Source organism: Festucalex cinctus, chromosome 4 (assembly GCF_051991245.1).
Source record: "Festucalex cinctus isolate MCC-2025b chromosome 4, RoL_Fcin_1.0, whole genome shotgun sequence".
Classification (NCBI taxonomy): domain Eukaryota; kingdom Metazoa; phylum Chordata; class Actinopteri; order Syngnathiformes; family Syngnathidae; genus Festucalex; species Festucalex cinctus.
In genome coordinates this window covers 26,365,112-26,383,300 of record NC_135414.1, presented here as the reverse complement: position 1 = coordinate 26,383,300, position 18,189 = coordinate 26,365,112, and the positions used below count along the sequence as shown (strand labels likewise).

The 18,189-nt window shown below is 40.1% G+C and overlaps 1 protein-coding gene across 2 annotated transcripts; it reads left to right on the top strand.

Moving 5' to 3' along the window:
• Positions 1-229: 229 nt before the first annotated feature.
• urb2 (URB2 ribosome biogenesis homolog) lies at positions 230-18,175 on the top strand. 2 transcript variants are annotated; one of them, XM_077519935.1, is made up of 13 exons: positions 230-294; positions 1,238-1,381; positions 1,455-1,631; positions 2,183-3,234; positions 3,326-3,464; positions 4,534-6,904; positions 7,006-7,166; positions 7,376-7,486; positions 8,403-8,645; positions 11,939-12,035; positions 14,327-14,401; positions 15,003-15,136; positions 17,265-18,175. In XM_077519935.1, the coding sequence occupies exons 2-13, from the start codon at positions 1,256-1,258 to the stop codon at positions 17,460-17,462; spliced, it is 4,884 nt and encodes a 1,627-aa protein (XP_077376061.1). In that variant the 5' UTR covers positions 230-294; positions 1,238-1,255; the 3' UTR covers positions 17,463-18,175. The 2 variants fall into 2 exon arrangements, with proteins under 2 accessions (XP_077376061.1, XP_077376062.1); XM_077519936.1 differs by lacking the exon at positions 14,327-14,401.
• The last annotated feature ends 14 nt before the right edge of the window (positions 18,176-18,189 follow it).

Below are 18,189 nucleotides of genomic sequence, written 5' to 3'. Positions count from 1 at the left end.
CATCTTGCTGCTGCCAAATCAACCCGTTTAAAAGATTTAGGCTTGGTCATTGTGTATGTGTGTTAAAATATGACAATATGCAGTATAATTTTGACAGTACAATAGGCTTCAAACAGAAATGTATGTTGTTTAAATTTGTAAAATGTTTTCATGACGACTTTCGTTCGGAAAATGCAATGAACTGTTGACCAGCGTTTTCATAATCGATTATCTACTGCTTTTGCCTAGTGGGCCGGGTAGAAGTTGAAAGGTCGTAGAAATGAAAAACAGGAGACACGTGTGAACTGAGAAATCGTAAGTTGAATGAATTTACAGTAATGTGTTTTAAGTTTTGGTTATTAGTATGAATAAATGGCGATGCGGCCAGGTGACGTTTGCCATTTTTTGTTCGCAGACGAAAAGCAGACTTCAATGTAATATTAGTCGATCTGGTTGTTAGCTTGGTGTGCTACATGGTAGCCGTCATTTCAGCGCACAAACAGTTTTAAGTCCTCAACCGAAACTTGGGCACCAATCAGTCACAACTAGAATGAAATGAGCTTTGACACTTATATAGCACATATATTATTTATTTTACAGTACACGGCAAGCCAAAGATTGGGACATAGGAGTGTGTTCAAACTTTTGACTGGTAGCCCCCAGTCATGATCATGTAATGTTATGCTTATAGTCAACGAGGAAAAAAAATAAAAATCTAGGCAGTAGTTGTCAAACGTAGTGCCACTTAAATAAATAAATAAATAAATAAATAAAATACCTCTTCACGAAGCACCGTCAAGGCGTCAACACTGATTTACAGAAGCATACATAATTGACCCAAGAGTAAATAATAAATAATAGATAAATAATAGGGAAATGGAAAACTGTACTTAATGTTCCAATGAGACTGTATTATTCATACATTGAGTTAAAAAAGTTTTAAAACAATAAAAGATGACTGTATGTACCTAAAGGTTAAATGCAACTGAACTGTATTTACATGTACTGTACTGTATTTGATTTTTTTTTTAAAGGTTAAGCCACTGTGACATTATGCACAGTTTGAATATTTAATTCAGTGATACTTCACTCACAACTAGAGGCAGCCCACTTGGTACCCACCACACTTTGAGAATCACCAATGTGTTGTATTCTAGTAAATAAATAGTCTTACATGACTTGTTGCTCCAAAATCACTTAAGGTAGCTTAATGGTGCAATATACAAACATCAGCTCTAATGCATTCCATCCTCATTAGGTTTGAGAAGCAGCAACAATGGCTGCCATCTACTCTGGCATCCATCTGAAGCTAAAGAGCCCTCACACTCCATGGGAGGACAAGTTAAAGCTAGCACGTTTTGCCTGGATCTCCTCTCAGTGCTTGCTACCCAACAAGGAACAGGTAGATGTTCTGAATCCATGTGTATGATAAAGTTATCCTTCGCCTACATAAATACAACTTTGTGCTGTTATAGGTGCTGTTGGATTGGTGCACGTATGCTCTGACAGGCTGGTATAATAAAAAGGTTGAGTTCTCACAAACTGTGCTCGAGGGCCTGTGGAGTTGTTTTGATGCTTTTCTTCATAGTCGGAAGCTCCATGTTGCTCTCAAGCAGGGCAAGACGGTCAGTGTGAGGCACAACATGGCACAGGTGTGTGATTTGAAGATTTTTACTTTTCTATTAAAAAGAATAATACATGTTTTTTCAGACTTTTGAGGGAAAAAAAACTCATAAAAAAGTCTAGAATTTACAATCTTGGCCATTTTACTAGATAGACTTTGCTCAAGATCGCAATGTGATCGCAACTGTCAAAACTGAAGCAGAAAGGATAGTGAAACAAAATATAAGTTATATGCAATACAATATAATGTCCAAAGTATAGGACCATTTCACATTAAAAAATGAATATAACAAAGTGCAATTTGCCTACTGAAAATCAAAACGAGTTAACGTACAACAGCAGCACAATGTAGGTATCAACAATGGTGGTTTAGATGGATGAACAAAGATTATAGATTATTTAGTATTAGTTATACGAAATAAATTATTTTCAGACCAATCAAGTGAAACTGGATAATTTGCTGCTGTACACCTGATGATTTCTCACGGCACACTTGAGCAGTAGTTGGGAATCACTTCTATGATGTACTTCAAGAGCAACAAATGACATACTTTTTTTTTCTTCTTCTTCTTCTTTCTAGCTACTACTCAACCTCCTTGAGGAGTGTGCCGGAACCCCCACCAGGCTGTCGGTGGGTGTGTCGACTCTGCTGAGTGTGTGCCAGGGAATTCTCTCATCCTCTACTCTCTCATCTGTCTTCACCACCAAGTATGAACTCATGGTCAGTCTCTCGGTGAAAGTTTGCTCCTTCGCCTGCCATCAACTGCAACAAGCTTTTCCCTCGGGAACCCATCAGCCTGAAGTCATTCCTGACACTGTAAGTGACTGTCTTCTCACAAGTGACCTGGCCCCTCAAACTGAAGAGCTCCTTAGCCAAGAGATAGAGGAGAAGCCGAAGAAAATCACCATTGGAGCTCATTTATTTGATTTGTTGCTTCAGGTTTTAACATCATATTTATCAGTTCAGCGACAACAGGCCAATCCAAACAGAGTTTTCGCCTTGGTAACAAACCAGCTGATCCAGCCATTATTGCTCCTCAGACACATGCTGACATCTGCTGAGTATGCTCCTTCCCACACACATCTGAGTCTCCGCCAGCATATTTGTAGAGACATTCGGGTCAGGATAGACTCCATCCTTCAGTTATCACTTTTCTCTGCTGAGCACCTGGCATCCTACAAGGAGGAGCTTCTACCTTCCAAAGAGGATACTGGGAAACGTGGACCCGGTGGGACAAAAGGCCCCCTAAGGCCAGCCAGTGCTGTACTTTGCAAATTAGGTTCTTGTGAGCCGCCATTGCTTTACTCAGTGAAGTCAAACACGGTGCCATTGCTTTTTAAATTCTTTCTCGAAAGTTACAGAAAATGTAGAGCAGAAAACGAGGAAGAGCAGAGGATGTTGTGTTTCAATTTCCTCACAAAGTTATTGCCCGCTTTGGATTTGTCCCCTGCCAATGTCCCCTGTAAGCCAGAAAGTTGGAGTCTGGCACTGCTGGCTGCGGAATCACTGCTTAGCCAGGCTCTGTCTGCGGATATTTATAATGTGGCAGCAGACAGAATAAGGCATGCAGAGGTCCAGCTCAACTTTTACAAAAGCCTCACCCGAATTCTCTTCGATCAGGCCCAGCCAAGGTAAATCAATGATTTTCAATTCCTCTTGAGTGTTTTAAGGATCCAAGGTATGGGTGTGTGTCGACTTGTGAACATATTCTTTGCATTTCAGCATCCCTGCATGGTATCGCTGTTTGAAGGTGTTACTGGGTCTCAACCACATGATTCTTGAACCAGACATGGAGAATTTGTTATCTTCAGCCTGGGTTAATGCCGAATGTATGGAAACACGAGTTCAACGAGCCAGACAGGTCTTGGTGTAGTTTTTTTTCATAATTAATACTACAGGAATTTGGTATGTGATAGCCACCAAGCAGGATAATACAATTCAGTTTGCTACAATCTGCAACAATAAAAACATGATTATCTCTGTATTTCCACTGCGGGTTATGTTGGAGTGTGTAATTCAATATAGTTACGCCTCCTAGCCTCCGAGGTGACCAAATATCTTTCCAAAGCACCCAACCATGCTACTTAATATTGACATGATAACAAAATTGTTTTTCCCCCTCACACAGGGGAAACTAAACTAATTAGCTGAGCGTTGTGCTGCTGTAGGTCACTGGTCCAAATTTTTTAAAATTTAAGATTGCTGCATGTGTCTGCAAGGAAATTTGTGAGGGAATTCAAACAAAATAAACATATTAGGAGTTTTTCAGTGCATGTGAAACACTGTGTGAATCTACTACCAGGTTTAAAAGCCGTTGGATAAAAGTGGCAGCTTATATGGTTCATGTTATCTATGTACTGAGGATAGATTTCCAAGAAAATATAAAGTAGTGGTAGTAGTAGTGCTCTAATAGTGTAAACGGTTAGCATGTTCCAAAAAGAATACTAAATAGGTGAAAAAGTATAAATAAAAGTGAAAGTTAACAGAGCTGTTGTAATAGCGCCAACACTCTCCACCCAAAACTGCCATTTTCCAAATGCTGCAAATAGCACGACGCAAAGAGTTGCTATTCATTGGTAAGAAAAGGTGGTAGTATACATGTTTGTAATTGTTAAAATATGAGAAAAACTGAAGAAAATTGAGAAGAAGAAAATAGTCTCAAGACTTATTTATGAATACAGTATAATAAAAAAAAAAAGCTATTTAATTCAACTGCATATTTCTGCATAAAGTAATTTGTGTACATTTTTGAATTGCCTCAAGTTCATACAAGTTTTAATATCAGATTTGAGGCCATTCCATAGATCCAGCCCTGATAATACACATGCTTTTTAGAGTCATTCTAAATTGCTCTTTTTTAAAAAAAATTTTTTTTAGCTGCTTTAAATGTTTTCCTGTCTAAAGCTTTTTTTTTTATTTCCCCCCAACAGATGATGCTATGTAGTCTACTCCAGATATACACCAAACTCCGCCAGCTGCCTCACTTCTTCTCTGAACTCCTCTCTGTGATCTGCCAGCCATCCCTTGACAACGTTCGACCCCCTCTGCTTTGCGATGGCGTCTCCGCCTCACTCAGGGCCAGCGTTCTGGACACACCGCCCTCACAGGGCTTTGAGATTTGCTCCTTAGTGCTGGAGAGCTTGAGAAAAGATGTTTTACCTGACCTGGTAAAGGGAGACGACGAGGCAGAGAAGATGGAGGTGGCTGGAGTGAATAGTGAAGAGAAGGGAGATTGGAAGCGAGAAGACGCGTCAGTGAAGCTTTTCAATCTGAGCCAGCTACTTCACGTTGTTTTGTTCAGTCTGAAGACTCTAGACAATGCTTCTCCGCTTCCCTTAGTCAGACAAGGTCAACGCCTGATGGAGGAGATGCAGAAGGTTCTCAATGACCTGCTGCAACTTTTGTCCACAGAAAGCAAGCCTATAAAAGCCAATGTGAGTTCACTTCAGAAAGCAAAGAAGAAAAGAAAAAATAATGTAGACCTGGAAGAGTCTCAAAAAGTATGTCAATCTCAATGGGAGCTGAAAACTCAAGAAGCAGTTCTTCTGCTCAGATACAGTTGGATAGAAGTGGACACACTCTTTCACATCTACTGTAGCAAATACACACCCCTTGACTCCAATGCAGCCTTAACAAGCATCGAGAATCTCCTCAATTGTGAAATAAACTCTGTACGTCTTCATCCGCGCAGTCCCATCAGCTCTGTCCATCTCAAGCTCCTCACGTCGCAACAGATTAAGAAAGTTCTGTTGGACTCAACCTTACTCGCAGAACCAACAACCTCAGAGACCCTAAACAGGGCAGTCGAGTTTATTTCAGCTAGAGACGAGCTTCGCTTCTGTTCAGAAGGAGATCAGATGTGGGACGGGCAGATAAGCAGTGTGGACTCGAGCTCCCACCGGGTTGCACACTGGTATGTCGTCACAACTAATCTACCTTTGCTGGCGCCCTACTTGAACAGGGAAGACGTGAACTGCATCACAAATGTTCTGGTGATCTCGTTGCTGAACGAGCAGTCTAGCAGAAGCAAAGATCAACTCTCTGTCTCCCTCATATCCTCACAGCTTATCCGCAGCTCCATTCTGGCCGAGTTGCCGTCGCTATTCTCCGCCACTGTTGGTTCAATCTCACAAAGGATTTTCGGAATTCTAACAGCGGCGCATGCCCCGAAAGTTTGTCCCACGCTCAGGAAGTATCAGGAAGCACAAAAGGGTGAGACGGTGCTTTTGTCCGCCTTAATGAAACAGACCATAGTAAAGGATGTGATGATGTCCTCTCAGTCTGGGAAAGTGTTTGTACTTTTGAGTGAGGCTCAAACCAAAGAGCTGATAGACCTGCTGTCAGTCTTAACAAGCTTACACCCAGATGGACTGAACTCTGAGGATCTGTCATCCATTTTTCTCCTCCTCACCTTCATGCTCACATCCACCGCTTGTTATTCCGAAACTCCGGATTTAGCATATTGTTTCGCAGGATTCCAAGTGAAGCTGCTCAAGAGAATTGCTTGTCTTGTGGAGGGCAAAAAGTTCTCAGGTGTTCTGAAGATCATTCATGGCAGCACTCTGCTGCAGGCCGTTGTGTCCTCAATCCTCTGGCACAGCAAGAAAGGGCGATTTAGCTCCACCAGCAGCTCTGATTGGTTGGATTTGATGAAAGCCACGCAGGACTTCATCATGCGTTTGGTCCATTTAATTATGGTCAGGAGCAGCAGCGTGCGCCTCAATCTGGACCAGATTGCTTCATTTCTTACCAGTGAGGACACCACAGCAAATCCTGGAGGCTCCATCATGTCTGTTCATCTTCTACTGGCATCGTTGGCCGCCGCCTGCAAGGCGATGACCTCTTACCTGGGAAGGAGTAAATCGATGGATCAGACTTTGACCCAGACCTTCGCAAGAACCACGTCCTCGTTAAGAACAGCTGTGGAGACAGTCCTGAAGGCCCAGATTGTCAGCGAACTCGCCGAACAGTCCGGCTGCTCGCTCAGTCCCGCCTTTGTGGTCGACACCGTCACGGTCATGCTGCGGTGTGAGCTGTCCTCCTTGGCAGCGGGGGGCGATGACAAGACCACCCTGAGCCACCAGACTCTTTATCAGGGTTTCTGCCAGCAGATCCTGAAAGAAATGAACTTGGCGGCCAGACCTGTGGAGTTCCTTGTTTCCGCCCTGCGTTTCCTGTCAGCGTTCTACATGGTGGTGATGAAGACGCGAGGAAAGGAGGAGGAAGGGGAAGAGAACAAAGTTAAAGCGATAGATGAGTTGTATGCTCAAATTATTCAGAATGTACTCAAACTTTTGGCAGGTAAGTAATCTATGAATTAACACACCAAACACAATAATTTTGACTAATTTAGTGCACTAGAATTGGAAAACAAAATTATAATTTTGCACATTTTCTTTTAGCTCAGTGGCTGTCCTCAACTGACACAGATGAGCTGGAGCCAGCTGTGCAAAAACTGCTGCACCACCTGCTGGAGAACAGCACTCACTGCCAGTTCACCATGTTGCTCACTATGATCAAAGATGGGTTAGACACTTGCAAGCTGAGCTCTGGAAATTACAAGGTTTGATTTCCTTCTCCTGTTTTTGCTATGACTGACACGGGTTACAATGTAATGAGAGTCAAGCTCAATTTTGTTCAACACTGTCAGATCAGGTATGAATTTATTTTAAGAGCTGTTGCTAATATGTTTGGTAGGCCCCTTCTTTTAGGTATCATTCAAATGTGCAGGTGTACCTCATATTGTGACAGTTGAGTTTATAACATCTCCAGGAAGTGCTGGCTGTCGTCAACATCACCAAGATGCTGTCCTGCTGCCAATTACCTGAACCTTGCTCCAAAACTCTGTGGTTCCTTGTACCACAAATTCAGTCTGCCATGGTGGTAAGTAAAATGTTCACATATTCTAATAAGCATGGCTTAGTCCAGAACGTAGCTTTTGTAGTAATGATTTTGAATACAGTTAGAGAAGGAGAAATAAGGAATGACTGGAAGTAGTATGCACAATCAGAGCTTTCAGAGGAGCAGAATACATTATAAAGCAAACGTTTGGTAGTAGTACTGCAGTTCTTCATCTGTAATCATTCACTGACAGCTTGCCAGAAGAACATGTGACAGCCATTACGAGTAACTCGTGAGCCAAATGACAATCAGACACACATGCACTCATGTTGCAATACTTGGGCCATGTAATGAAGTTCTAATGTGTTTCGGATCAAGGGAGCCAAAAACGCAGCATCTGTGAATACATCCAATCAGGTATAAGGCAAAAAAATAAAAAATACAATGTGCACATCAACAACATTTTCAATCTGTAGCTTTTTGAACACAATGTTTTGGGTCAATAAGGAACTATTTAAAATAATGTTATTGAAAACATTTGTTATTATACATATTATGTTCCCTGCTCTGCTGTATCTTGCCAGCATAACTCAATTAGAGTATGCTTACCCCCCCCCCCCCCCCCCCCAAAAAAAAAAAAAACAAAAAACAAAAAAACAAAAAAACAAACCTTGTGCCAAGTAGGGAAGTGATGGAACTACATTGAAAAAAGCTTCATATTTAACTGGCACCTATTTTATAATGGCTATTACCACCACCTACAGGACTGCAGAGGAACAGTATCACCGGCTGCTGATATGTGATTTTTAATCAAGGCAGATGGGTGTACAGTAGAATTGAAAAATGGAAGTCAGTAGTGCCACCAACATGGCAGAGTTACTTATGTATTGAGTTTCTTGTTTGTCTACCAAAAAAATGAATTTATGCTCTACTGAAAAGATCCAACTTTTTCTTGCAGTTTCTTGTAAGGTCGTCTAGTCAGGACGTGGGCTTGACTGCGACCTTCACCATTCCGACCGTGACAGCGATGACAACGCTGCTGCGCCAGGGAGAGGGTCTGATCAGGAACCCTCATCACGTCGTCTTGGTCCTCGGAGCACTTCAGGCCGTGCCGCTTGACCACCTGACTGCACTTGTTTACCAGTCAGCGTTCTTGGCTATTCACGAGGCGCTTTTTGCCATCATCCAGTGTCATCCTCAGGTACGTGTACTCCATGCGCAGGTGTGTAAATACACACCGATAATTGAATCTCACTGTTGGTCCTGTCGGTCCAAATTTTTAATGTTGTGATCCCTAACCAGCGTGCCAGGGGAAATTACCCAATTTAAATGAATTTGTCCGATATATAATATCTGTTTATGCCAGAACCTACAGTGACAGGCATAACAATTAAATGCCCTTCAATTAGTTGACAGTCAGTAGGTGCAATGAACTGATCAATCCGTCACCATTCATACAACAGAATAAATCAACCTTGTGTTCAATTAAACAGGCCCAAATGTTACACCGAGTTTGTGATTATATTGAGGACAAGATCATTATAATTTCAGTATTCATGCTTTTTGTGACATTGTTGTTGTCATTAATGTAAAATGGGTGCCGTGGCTCAATTAAGTTTGGGAAACATCAGCGTAATCAATGTCATGATGAGATGACAAAGATAACAAAGGCTGTTAATCTCAAATTGCAGCCCTCAATCAACATAATTGTTAAAAACCGGCAACACTGCAATTACTGTATTTGAATATTCTTATGTGTTGCAGATGTTAAAGTTACACAAACAGAAAGGCCTATTTCTAACTTGTGTAAATGAAGACACCTTTCAGAAATCTACTATTGCTTTTGAAGTAACAGGATCCTCTTTTTATTTGTCGTTCAGATGGACAAACTACGGAGCCCCCCAAAAATCTGACCACAATATAGATAACTAATATACAGTATAACTGAATATAGATAATTAACTATGCTAATTTGTTGCTCTAAAACAGGGGTGTCAAACTCATATTAGCTCAGGGGCCACATGGAGGAAAATATATTCGCAAGTGGGCCGGATCGGTAAAATTGTAAAATAATTTTTAAAACGTTGCCGTCAATTACATGCAGATTTTCGCTATTTGTGGGCCAGCCCTAAATTGCGGGGCGCATCTGTACAAATATTGTCCCCAAATTTTTTTGCATAAACCTGTACATTGTTCACTGATTGTGTGCCGGGTGCCGTTAATGAAGTTATACGGACGTTAATCCTTGTCAATGTGTAGTTGAATGTGTGTATTATTCAGCACGTTTGTATTTGATTCATGTTTTTATTTTTTAAACAAACTCACTTTAAATTGTTTTTAAAATAACGACATTCAGAGCAATTCCATGTACAAGTTGCATTGCTCAACTGAGACTTACTTGTGTAATTGTGAATTTATAAGCTTTGATTGTGGCCGGCTGATTAATTGGACCGACATTACTTTTTTTTTTTTTTTTTTTAACTTTACAAAACTATCTCGCGGGCCGGATTAAACCCCATTGCGGGCCTGATCCGGCCCCCGGGCCTTATGTTTGACACCCCTGCTCTAAAATAACATGCATGTGCATTGAATAATTCTTTTTTGTGTTTGTCACCCAGGAAGGTAGAAACTGGGGCTAAAGACAATAGACAAGAATAGTTTGATTTAAATTTTATTTTAAAGTCAGGATGACCTTCAAAGCAATTCTGAAAAGTCTGGCATTTCAGACTCTTGATGAAAACTCAATAAAAGGAAATACATTTTACTGTAAGGCAGTGTTTCCTCACCTTTATTGAACCAAGGTAGCCATTTAACATTACATAAATCTCACAGCGAACGAGCATAAAAAATGTCACAAAAATATAAATACTGAAATAATGATGATCTTGATGAGTGAAGTAGTGAACACAAAGCCATGACTTATTCTTGCTCGCTATTTATACTTGTGGGAATGTCATTAGTGAATAGAGAATACAGGCTTATTGTGCCATCTGCCATCAAATGAGAGAGCATTTAATTATTCTGCCTGGCACTGTACGTTGCTGGCATAGACCGATGAACAAAAACACATTTGTAATTAATGAATAATGATTTTTGGGCAAATTAAGTGAAATTGACTCATTTCCTGTGGCACCAGTGTGTAATGGCACCTTAGTTAGGAATCAAAGCCTTAAGGATGGCTAGCAAATGTGCACTCCATTTGCTTAATCAAACGTCCAAGTTGTGCACGGAAATATTAAACCAACAAATTACTATGTTGTACACAAGGACCTTTGTGGCTGCAAATTAATATTTTGTGCTCATGTTTAATCTATATTGTAGGCTAGGGTTTACATTGTCATGTCTGGACCTCTGTAACATAGAGTGCAGATGCAGTGAATTAATGCAGGCAAATACCTGCTAATGCACATCAGATGTTTTTTTGTTTTTTGTTTTTTTCTGAGTTGAAAGGCTGCAGCAGAGGTGACTGTCAGAGAGGGCGTGGGGGGATGGGGTTAGAGTGTGGCGATGCAGAAAATGAAGAAAAGATTTGGTGACGTCGAAGTGAATGCAGTGTGAGGGAGGAAGCAGGAGAACAGAGGAGGAAGATGTGACCGGACTGCACAATGCAGGTGAAGTGGAACAGGAAAGTGAGCTGAAGTGGTGAGGTGTGATGGGTCAGAGTGTTTGGAGATCCTGGAGGGCTGGCATTTACTGATGGAAACCATTTGAGTTTGAGTTGCACCCCCTCACACAAAACCTCTTTATCCCCCACCCCTGCTTTATGTCTGTTTTCCCTTACTCGCCTCATCCTCTGTCAGACCAATGTAGCCCGAACTAAACAAATACTAATGTTGCTATGAATCACTTGTGGATTCTCGAAGAATTAGGTACTTTGCTCACGGGTACCCCAACAGTGCTTGGAAGCAAAATGGCAACACGTGTGGGTCTCTTTAAGAAGTCCATAACCTACAACCAAGCTGAGCCAATCCCTTAAAGATAGAATTAAGCTTGGCTTATGCTTGACACATCTGCGAGGGCCAAACAGCTCCACACAGCGAAATAACGTCATTTCAGCAACCGCGCCTCTCCACGTGGTGTCCGCATTGCCCAAAATGTCTGCACCTATGACAAATTGTGACCGGGAGAGCAAAAGCTGCTGTAAACAACTGCAAAAGTTGTCGGCGTGATTCCGCAGGTCTCATTTGCGAGCGAACGTACACTCATCAAGCATGAAGCAAGCTTTACAAGTACCAAGCAGAAATATGGATTCAATATCCCAGGCAATGTCAATGAAGCAGCCCATATCACATATCATAAATGCAGAGCTTCCCAACCTTATCATGCTCCCTTGAAGCCTTTAAATGTGGTTTTGCACACTTTTAATAAGTCATTTGAAGCCGTAGAAGTCAAATGAGTATTTTTCTATTAAATATGAAAGCTATTTGGTTTCTTTATTCTTCCTTGTCTGACAATTTTATAAGTGCATTTTGTTCTTTCCTTGTGTGCATTCAGGTGATGCTGAACGCCATGCCATCACTCTTGAATGTCTTTCACCGTCTAGTGGCTTCCATCATGCAGGAAGGTCGGCAGAGAGGAGCCAGTGACACAGGTACATTTTTCATATTTTCATTAAAAGAAACTGAGCTCAAACTCAGACTTCTGCCTGAACAAGGATTTTCTTTTCATCCACTTGGAAAATTGGATATGTAAAGGGCTTATTGTGATTCTCCTCTGTATAACAAATATTTCCCAACTGCCATTGTAGCGAACCAGGAAGAAAGTTATGTCCATAAAATAACAACAGTGATATAAAGGGGTAACACGGTTGCACATTGTATTTATTCATCTGCACGATTTCTTAGTGCGGTGGGTTTTCAAACGTTTTGCTACACTGAGAAAAGTACTTGGCTCAGAGAGACAGTGTTTTTATTCCTAAAATATTGGATCATATTGTAAGCCATTGGAACATTATCCAAGTTTGCTTAGGAATATTGTACTGAAAAGTGTACTGAAAATTAATGCTTAAAAACAAACAGTTCTTAAAGACCAAATGCAAATGGTACCGGTATTTGAATTAAAAGTTAAATACAATTGAACTGTAGTTTTTTTTTTTTCTTTCCCCCATAGCACTAGAGGGAGCCAATGTACCACTAGTGGTATCCATACCACAGTTTGACAATACCGGTAACTGTTTTAGTGCTTTGATGGGTTCTGCCTACAAGGCACAGATAGATAAATGGTGCATTTTCCATTACAACTCTAATGTGCCAATTTTACACAGGTACATTTTTCATATTTTCATTAAAAGAAACTGAGCTCAAACTCAGACTTCTGCCTGAACAAGGATTTTCTTTTCATCCACTTGGAAAATTGGATATGTAAAGGGCTTATTGTGATTCTCCTCTGTATAACAAATATTTCCCAACTGCCATTGTAGCGAACCAGGAAGAAAGTTATGTCCATAAAATAACAACAGTGATATAAAGGGGTAACACGGTTGCACATTGTATTTATTCATCTGCACGATTTCTTAGTGCGGTGGGTTTTCAAACGTTTTGCTACACTGATAAAAGTACTTGGCTCAGAGAGACAGTGTTTTTATTCCTAAAATATTGGATCATATTGTAAGCCATTGGAACATTATCCAAGTTTGCTTAGGAATATTGTACTGAAAAGTGTACTGAAAATTAATGCTTAAAAACAAACAGTTCTTAAAGACCAAATGCAAATGGTACCGGTATTTGAATTAAAAGTTAAATACAATTGAACTGTAGTTTTTTTTTTTTCTTTCCCCCATAGCACTAGAGGGAGCCAATGTACCACTAGTGGTATCCATACCACAGTTTGACAATACCGGTAACTGTTTTAGTGCTTTGATGGGTTCTGCCTACAAGGCACAGATAGATAAATGGTGCATTTTCCATTACAACTCTAATGTGCCAATTTTACACAGGTACATTTTTCATATTTTCATTAAAAGAAACTGAGCTCAAACTCAGACTTCTGCCTGAACAAGGATTTTCTTTTCATCCACTTGGAAAATTGGATATGTAAAGGGCTTATTGTGATTCTCCTCTGTATAACAAATATTTCCCAACTGCCATTGTAGCGAACCAGGAAGAAAGTTATGTCCATAAAATAACAACAGTGATATAAAGGGGTAACACGGTTGCACATTGTATTTATTCATCTGCACGATTTCTTAGTGCGGTGGGTTTTCAAACGTTTTGCTACACTGATAAAAGTACTTGGCTCAGAGAGACAGTGTTTTTATTCCTAAAATATTGGATCATATTGTAAGCCATTGGAACATTATCCAAGTTTGCTTAGGAATATTGTACTGAAAAGTGTACTGAAAATTAATGCTTAAAAACAAACAGTTCTTAAAGACCAAATGCAAATGGTACCGGTATTTGAATTAAAAGTTAAATACAATTGAACTGTAGTTTTTTTTTTTTCTTTCCCCCATAGCACTAGAGGGAGCCAATGTACCACTAGTGGTATCCATACCACAGTTTGACAATACCGGTAACTGTTTTAGTGCTTTGATGGGTTCTGCCTACAAGGCACAGATAGATAAATGGTGCATTTTCCATTACAACTCTAATGTGCCAATTTTGTTGGATGACTAAGAGACTTATGTTTTCACTTAAAAATAAATACTAAATAACAAGAATTTATGAAACTTCACTCTGACTACAGTGTTCCAAAAAGTCATTTCTCAGAGACATAAAAGCCATTTTAAATGTGGTTGATGCATGAGGAAAAATATGTATTTAAAAATATTACTAAAATAGTATTAAGTGTCTCGCCCGAGCTTGTCAGCACTACCAGTGGCACAAGATGATATACGACAGAAATTAAACATGCACAGTTTGTGCATTTTTTTTTTTTTTAAAGGGCTAAAATCACAGTCACAAATGCTGACAAACTGCTCTCAACATCCCAGGAGAACGTCTGGTGAACCAAATACCGGTATGTTTTATTAGCACTGTATACTTTTTCCACAAACCCCGCATCCGCTGCTTTAATTAACCCCATTTCGTCATGACTTTGATTTATGACTTTGCTTTGGAGACATTTTAGCTTGTTTTATAGCAGCAGCGAATCTGGTGCTGTATTTGTACTTAACATATTGACTCGCAGGTTTAAAGGGATACTTTACTTATTTAGCCATTTTTGGCAGTCAAACATTATTTTGCCTATGATAAATTTGATATTTTAATTATTTTTCCTGTACAATTAGTACCTTTAAAAACACATTTTAAAACTTGCTGTCGACTGAAAATGACATCACAAGGGCTCAGGTAACCAATCACAGCTCAGCTTGTGAATGTCACATGACCAAACCTAGAAAACAGGTGAGCTATGATTGGTTACCTGAGCCCTTGTGATGTCATTTTCAGTCGACAGCAAGTTGCAAAATGTGTTGTTTAAGGTACTAATTGTACGTGAAAAATAATGAAAGTATCAAATTAATTATAGACAAAATATTAACTTTTTATTTGCTATAATGGGCTAAATAAGTGAAGTATTCCTTTAATGACTCTGAACCGATGTCAATGTGTGTTTGCAGCTGGAGAAAGCGAAGTCTATCTGCAGTGCTCCCGACTGGTAGAGAGGATGTACTCGCACATTGCTGCCATCTCTGAAAACTTCACCACACTGTCTGCCTTCATGGTGGCTCAATACGTCACAGAGCTGCAAAAGGTACAAGCACACACCCTTGAGTGATTTCTGTGATTTATTTTTCCAATATTAGCATTGGAAAAAAAGCTTTAACGGGTGACAGACGTCACGCACAGTCATACATAGTCACCAATCCAAAACCATCTGTCATCCATGTCAACTGTTTTTATGCAGCTGTGAGTGGCGCACACACAAATGAGGCCGCGCTATCTCAGCTGATCCAGCGACGCCGCGCTGTTGGCTCACATTAACATTTCAGCTGTAAGATTCCGAGAGTGGAAGAAGTTTTTCTGTCAGCGCTGTTTAAAATGATCCCAAATCTGCGCCAAGGCGCTCAGGATTACTCTAGTTCCATGTGCTGGAATTAAGTTTTTGGCTTGGTGTTGGTTGGAGGTGCGGTGAGTCACGTCTGGCTTGCGAGCATGGCTCCTCTCCACTCCCAGACTGTATTTAACGCGACGCCTACTTGACTCAGCGTTTAGCAGCAGAATTAACACATTTAGCAGAGGACATGGGGACAGACGGCCAAATGAATGGACAGGCTGATGGAAAAGGCAGGAGGAGGGCTCCATTTAAGTCATCAAACATCAAATTGTGTGCTGTAAATTTGGCTTTTTAAAAAGAGAGAAACTCATGTAAGTCAAATGTAATTTAGCCTCATCTCTCTGTCCTGATTATCTGTGACACGCAGTCTGGTAGTCTTTGACCAAAATAGACAAGAAAATCATGTTTATAAAGTGAGATTTGTTATATAATTTCAATTAACAACATGGCTTCACACAGAGATGCAAATGAACCCAGTAGTCAAAAAAACTAATACTGTATCTCAAGACAAAGCCCAATGAAGAAAAGCGATGAATACAATTAGCATCTAAAATGCTTGGATCTCCAAGTACCACCATCATAAGTGTTCACTACCAGAGTTTGCAAAAACAAGGCAGAATTTATTTAATTCTTATTATTATTGTTGTTATTATTTGGAGCGTGGATGGTTGTTTGTCTCCGTGTGCTGGCGACCAGTTCAGGGTGTCCCCCGCCTACTGCCCGAAACCAGCTGTAATAGGCTCCTGCAACCCACGCGACCCTTGTGAGGAGTAAGCGGTCGAGAAAATGGATGGATATTATTTGCGGTGGGTGGGGTATTGTCAGATGGGACATCGTAGGTACTAAGCAGGCTAAAAATGTAAGCAGTTTTCTGTTTTGCTTGTACTTTTACTAGATTTGAGGATAGACATGCTATCAGTCTCATATTTGGTCAAATATTTATGTTATGCTGTCATAAAGTGACACAAGTGTGAATGTTTTTGAATATAGTGATATAAGTTGTTATTATTAGCATTATAGTTGTTGTCCACACATAATTAGATGTCCACAGTCCACACGTAATAAAATGGCCGCTCCTGAAAAACAAACAACTGCTTTTGAAGCACCCAGAAACCCATTTTAATTGCAGCTTTTTAAAAACTCACTCGCTGACAGCCCTCCCAGTTAACATGCACCTTTGACATACCGTATATTACCGTCAATGGCAGCGAATGAGCCACATTGACATGAATGCATTGCCATTTAAAAGCACTTGATGTTCTGCAAACGACATCTGTCATCATTATTATGTTCCTGACTGCTCAATCTTTTTTCTATTTGACATATAGTAGATGTATTATGCTGTTCGTTTCTCCTTTCAAACCTTGGCTTTGGGTCAAGGTTTTCTGTTGTACTGGATTATGGATATGAATTACAAATGATAGCCATGTTGGGGGTGTGCTGTATGCCACTTTGAGCATGTACACCTACACATAACTTGTGCGTGCCCCAGTTTACAACATCATATCTTGAAACGCACATTTTCTTCATCATTTTAATGTCATACAAGTACTGTAAACAACTTTAAAGAGTAATTTTTACCACAGATGCTAATGCTAACACAATATGATTGATCACTTGGCTGGTCAAGCAAAAGAATAGAGCACAAAAGTTGGCAATACGGGGTTACCATGACAACAGAGACTCAATTCTCAGTACTACAAGCCACTGTACCATCAAAAGCAGGTTTTTGAAGGTTAAAGCTAATTTACCGACTGAAGGCTCGGCTTATTCGAGGGCTTTTGTTCTTTTTCTTCAACTACAGCTCTTATTCTCGTCTCTTCAGGTTACGCTGCGACCAGACGTCAAGATGCACCTGACAGAGGGAATTTACCACATACTGGACTTGTGTCTGGAGCAGGATATCAAGTTCCTAACAACAGGCTTGCAGCCTGGCGTCCGTGAGGTGTTTAACGAGCTCTACAGTAGCTTTACCCACTACCACAAACCACAGAGACAAGGAGAGGAGAAATACACTGTTTGAAAGGACACACAACATATTCCAATTTGGGTCTAGGTGACCCTAAAAGTGTGATGTCATTTAGATTAATTATGTGGGACACAACAATTCAACAAATTGTCTGACAGGCATCCAATAACGTGGGCATATTTTTTTCGTCACATTTTTACATATTGAAACAGATCATGTATAAGGACAGATGAGCATGATCATTGGTGTTTTATTTTTTATTTTTTTAAACATGGTTTTTCCTGTGTGCAGTAAAATTTACTGCAAATTGTCATTTCCAAGCCTTTTCTGTTACATTATTTGGTGAAGAAGTATTTTTACTGGGCTATTTCAAGTAGGGGCCAAAAAAAATAAATCCTACTTTGCTCATTTGCTAATGGAGTTGTAGCGCTATTGAAATGAATTAATGGGATGACTACAACTTGATGGATCGTGTCAGAATCATATTGCCCCCCTTTTTTTAACAGCTCGTTCAAGGATGCATTGATTAAAGCTGAAGCTGGGGTATTTTGTGCTGTAGTAGCACAATAACCGTTACCGCCGACTCCCATGCTGCCAAGCTCATCAATTTTTCGGATTCCCCGCACAGTTCTGAAAATAAAACTGTTGCAGATGCAGCATTTCTGTGAATAGCTCATATTTATTCTACATTAATGCTAAACCCGTCAAAGGATTTCATAGTGATTATCTGTGTGACTGAAATGACCTATTAAAAACTGATTTGTGTATATGAGATTACTTT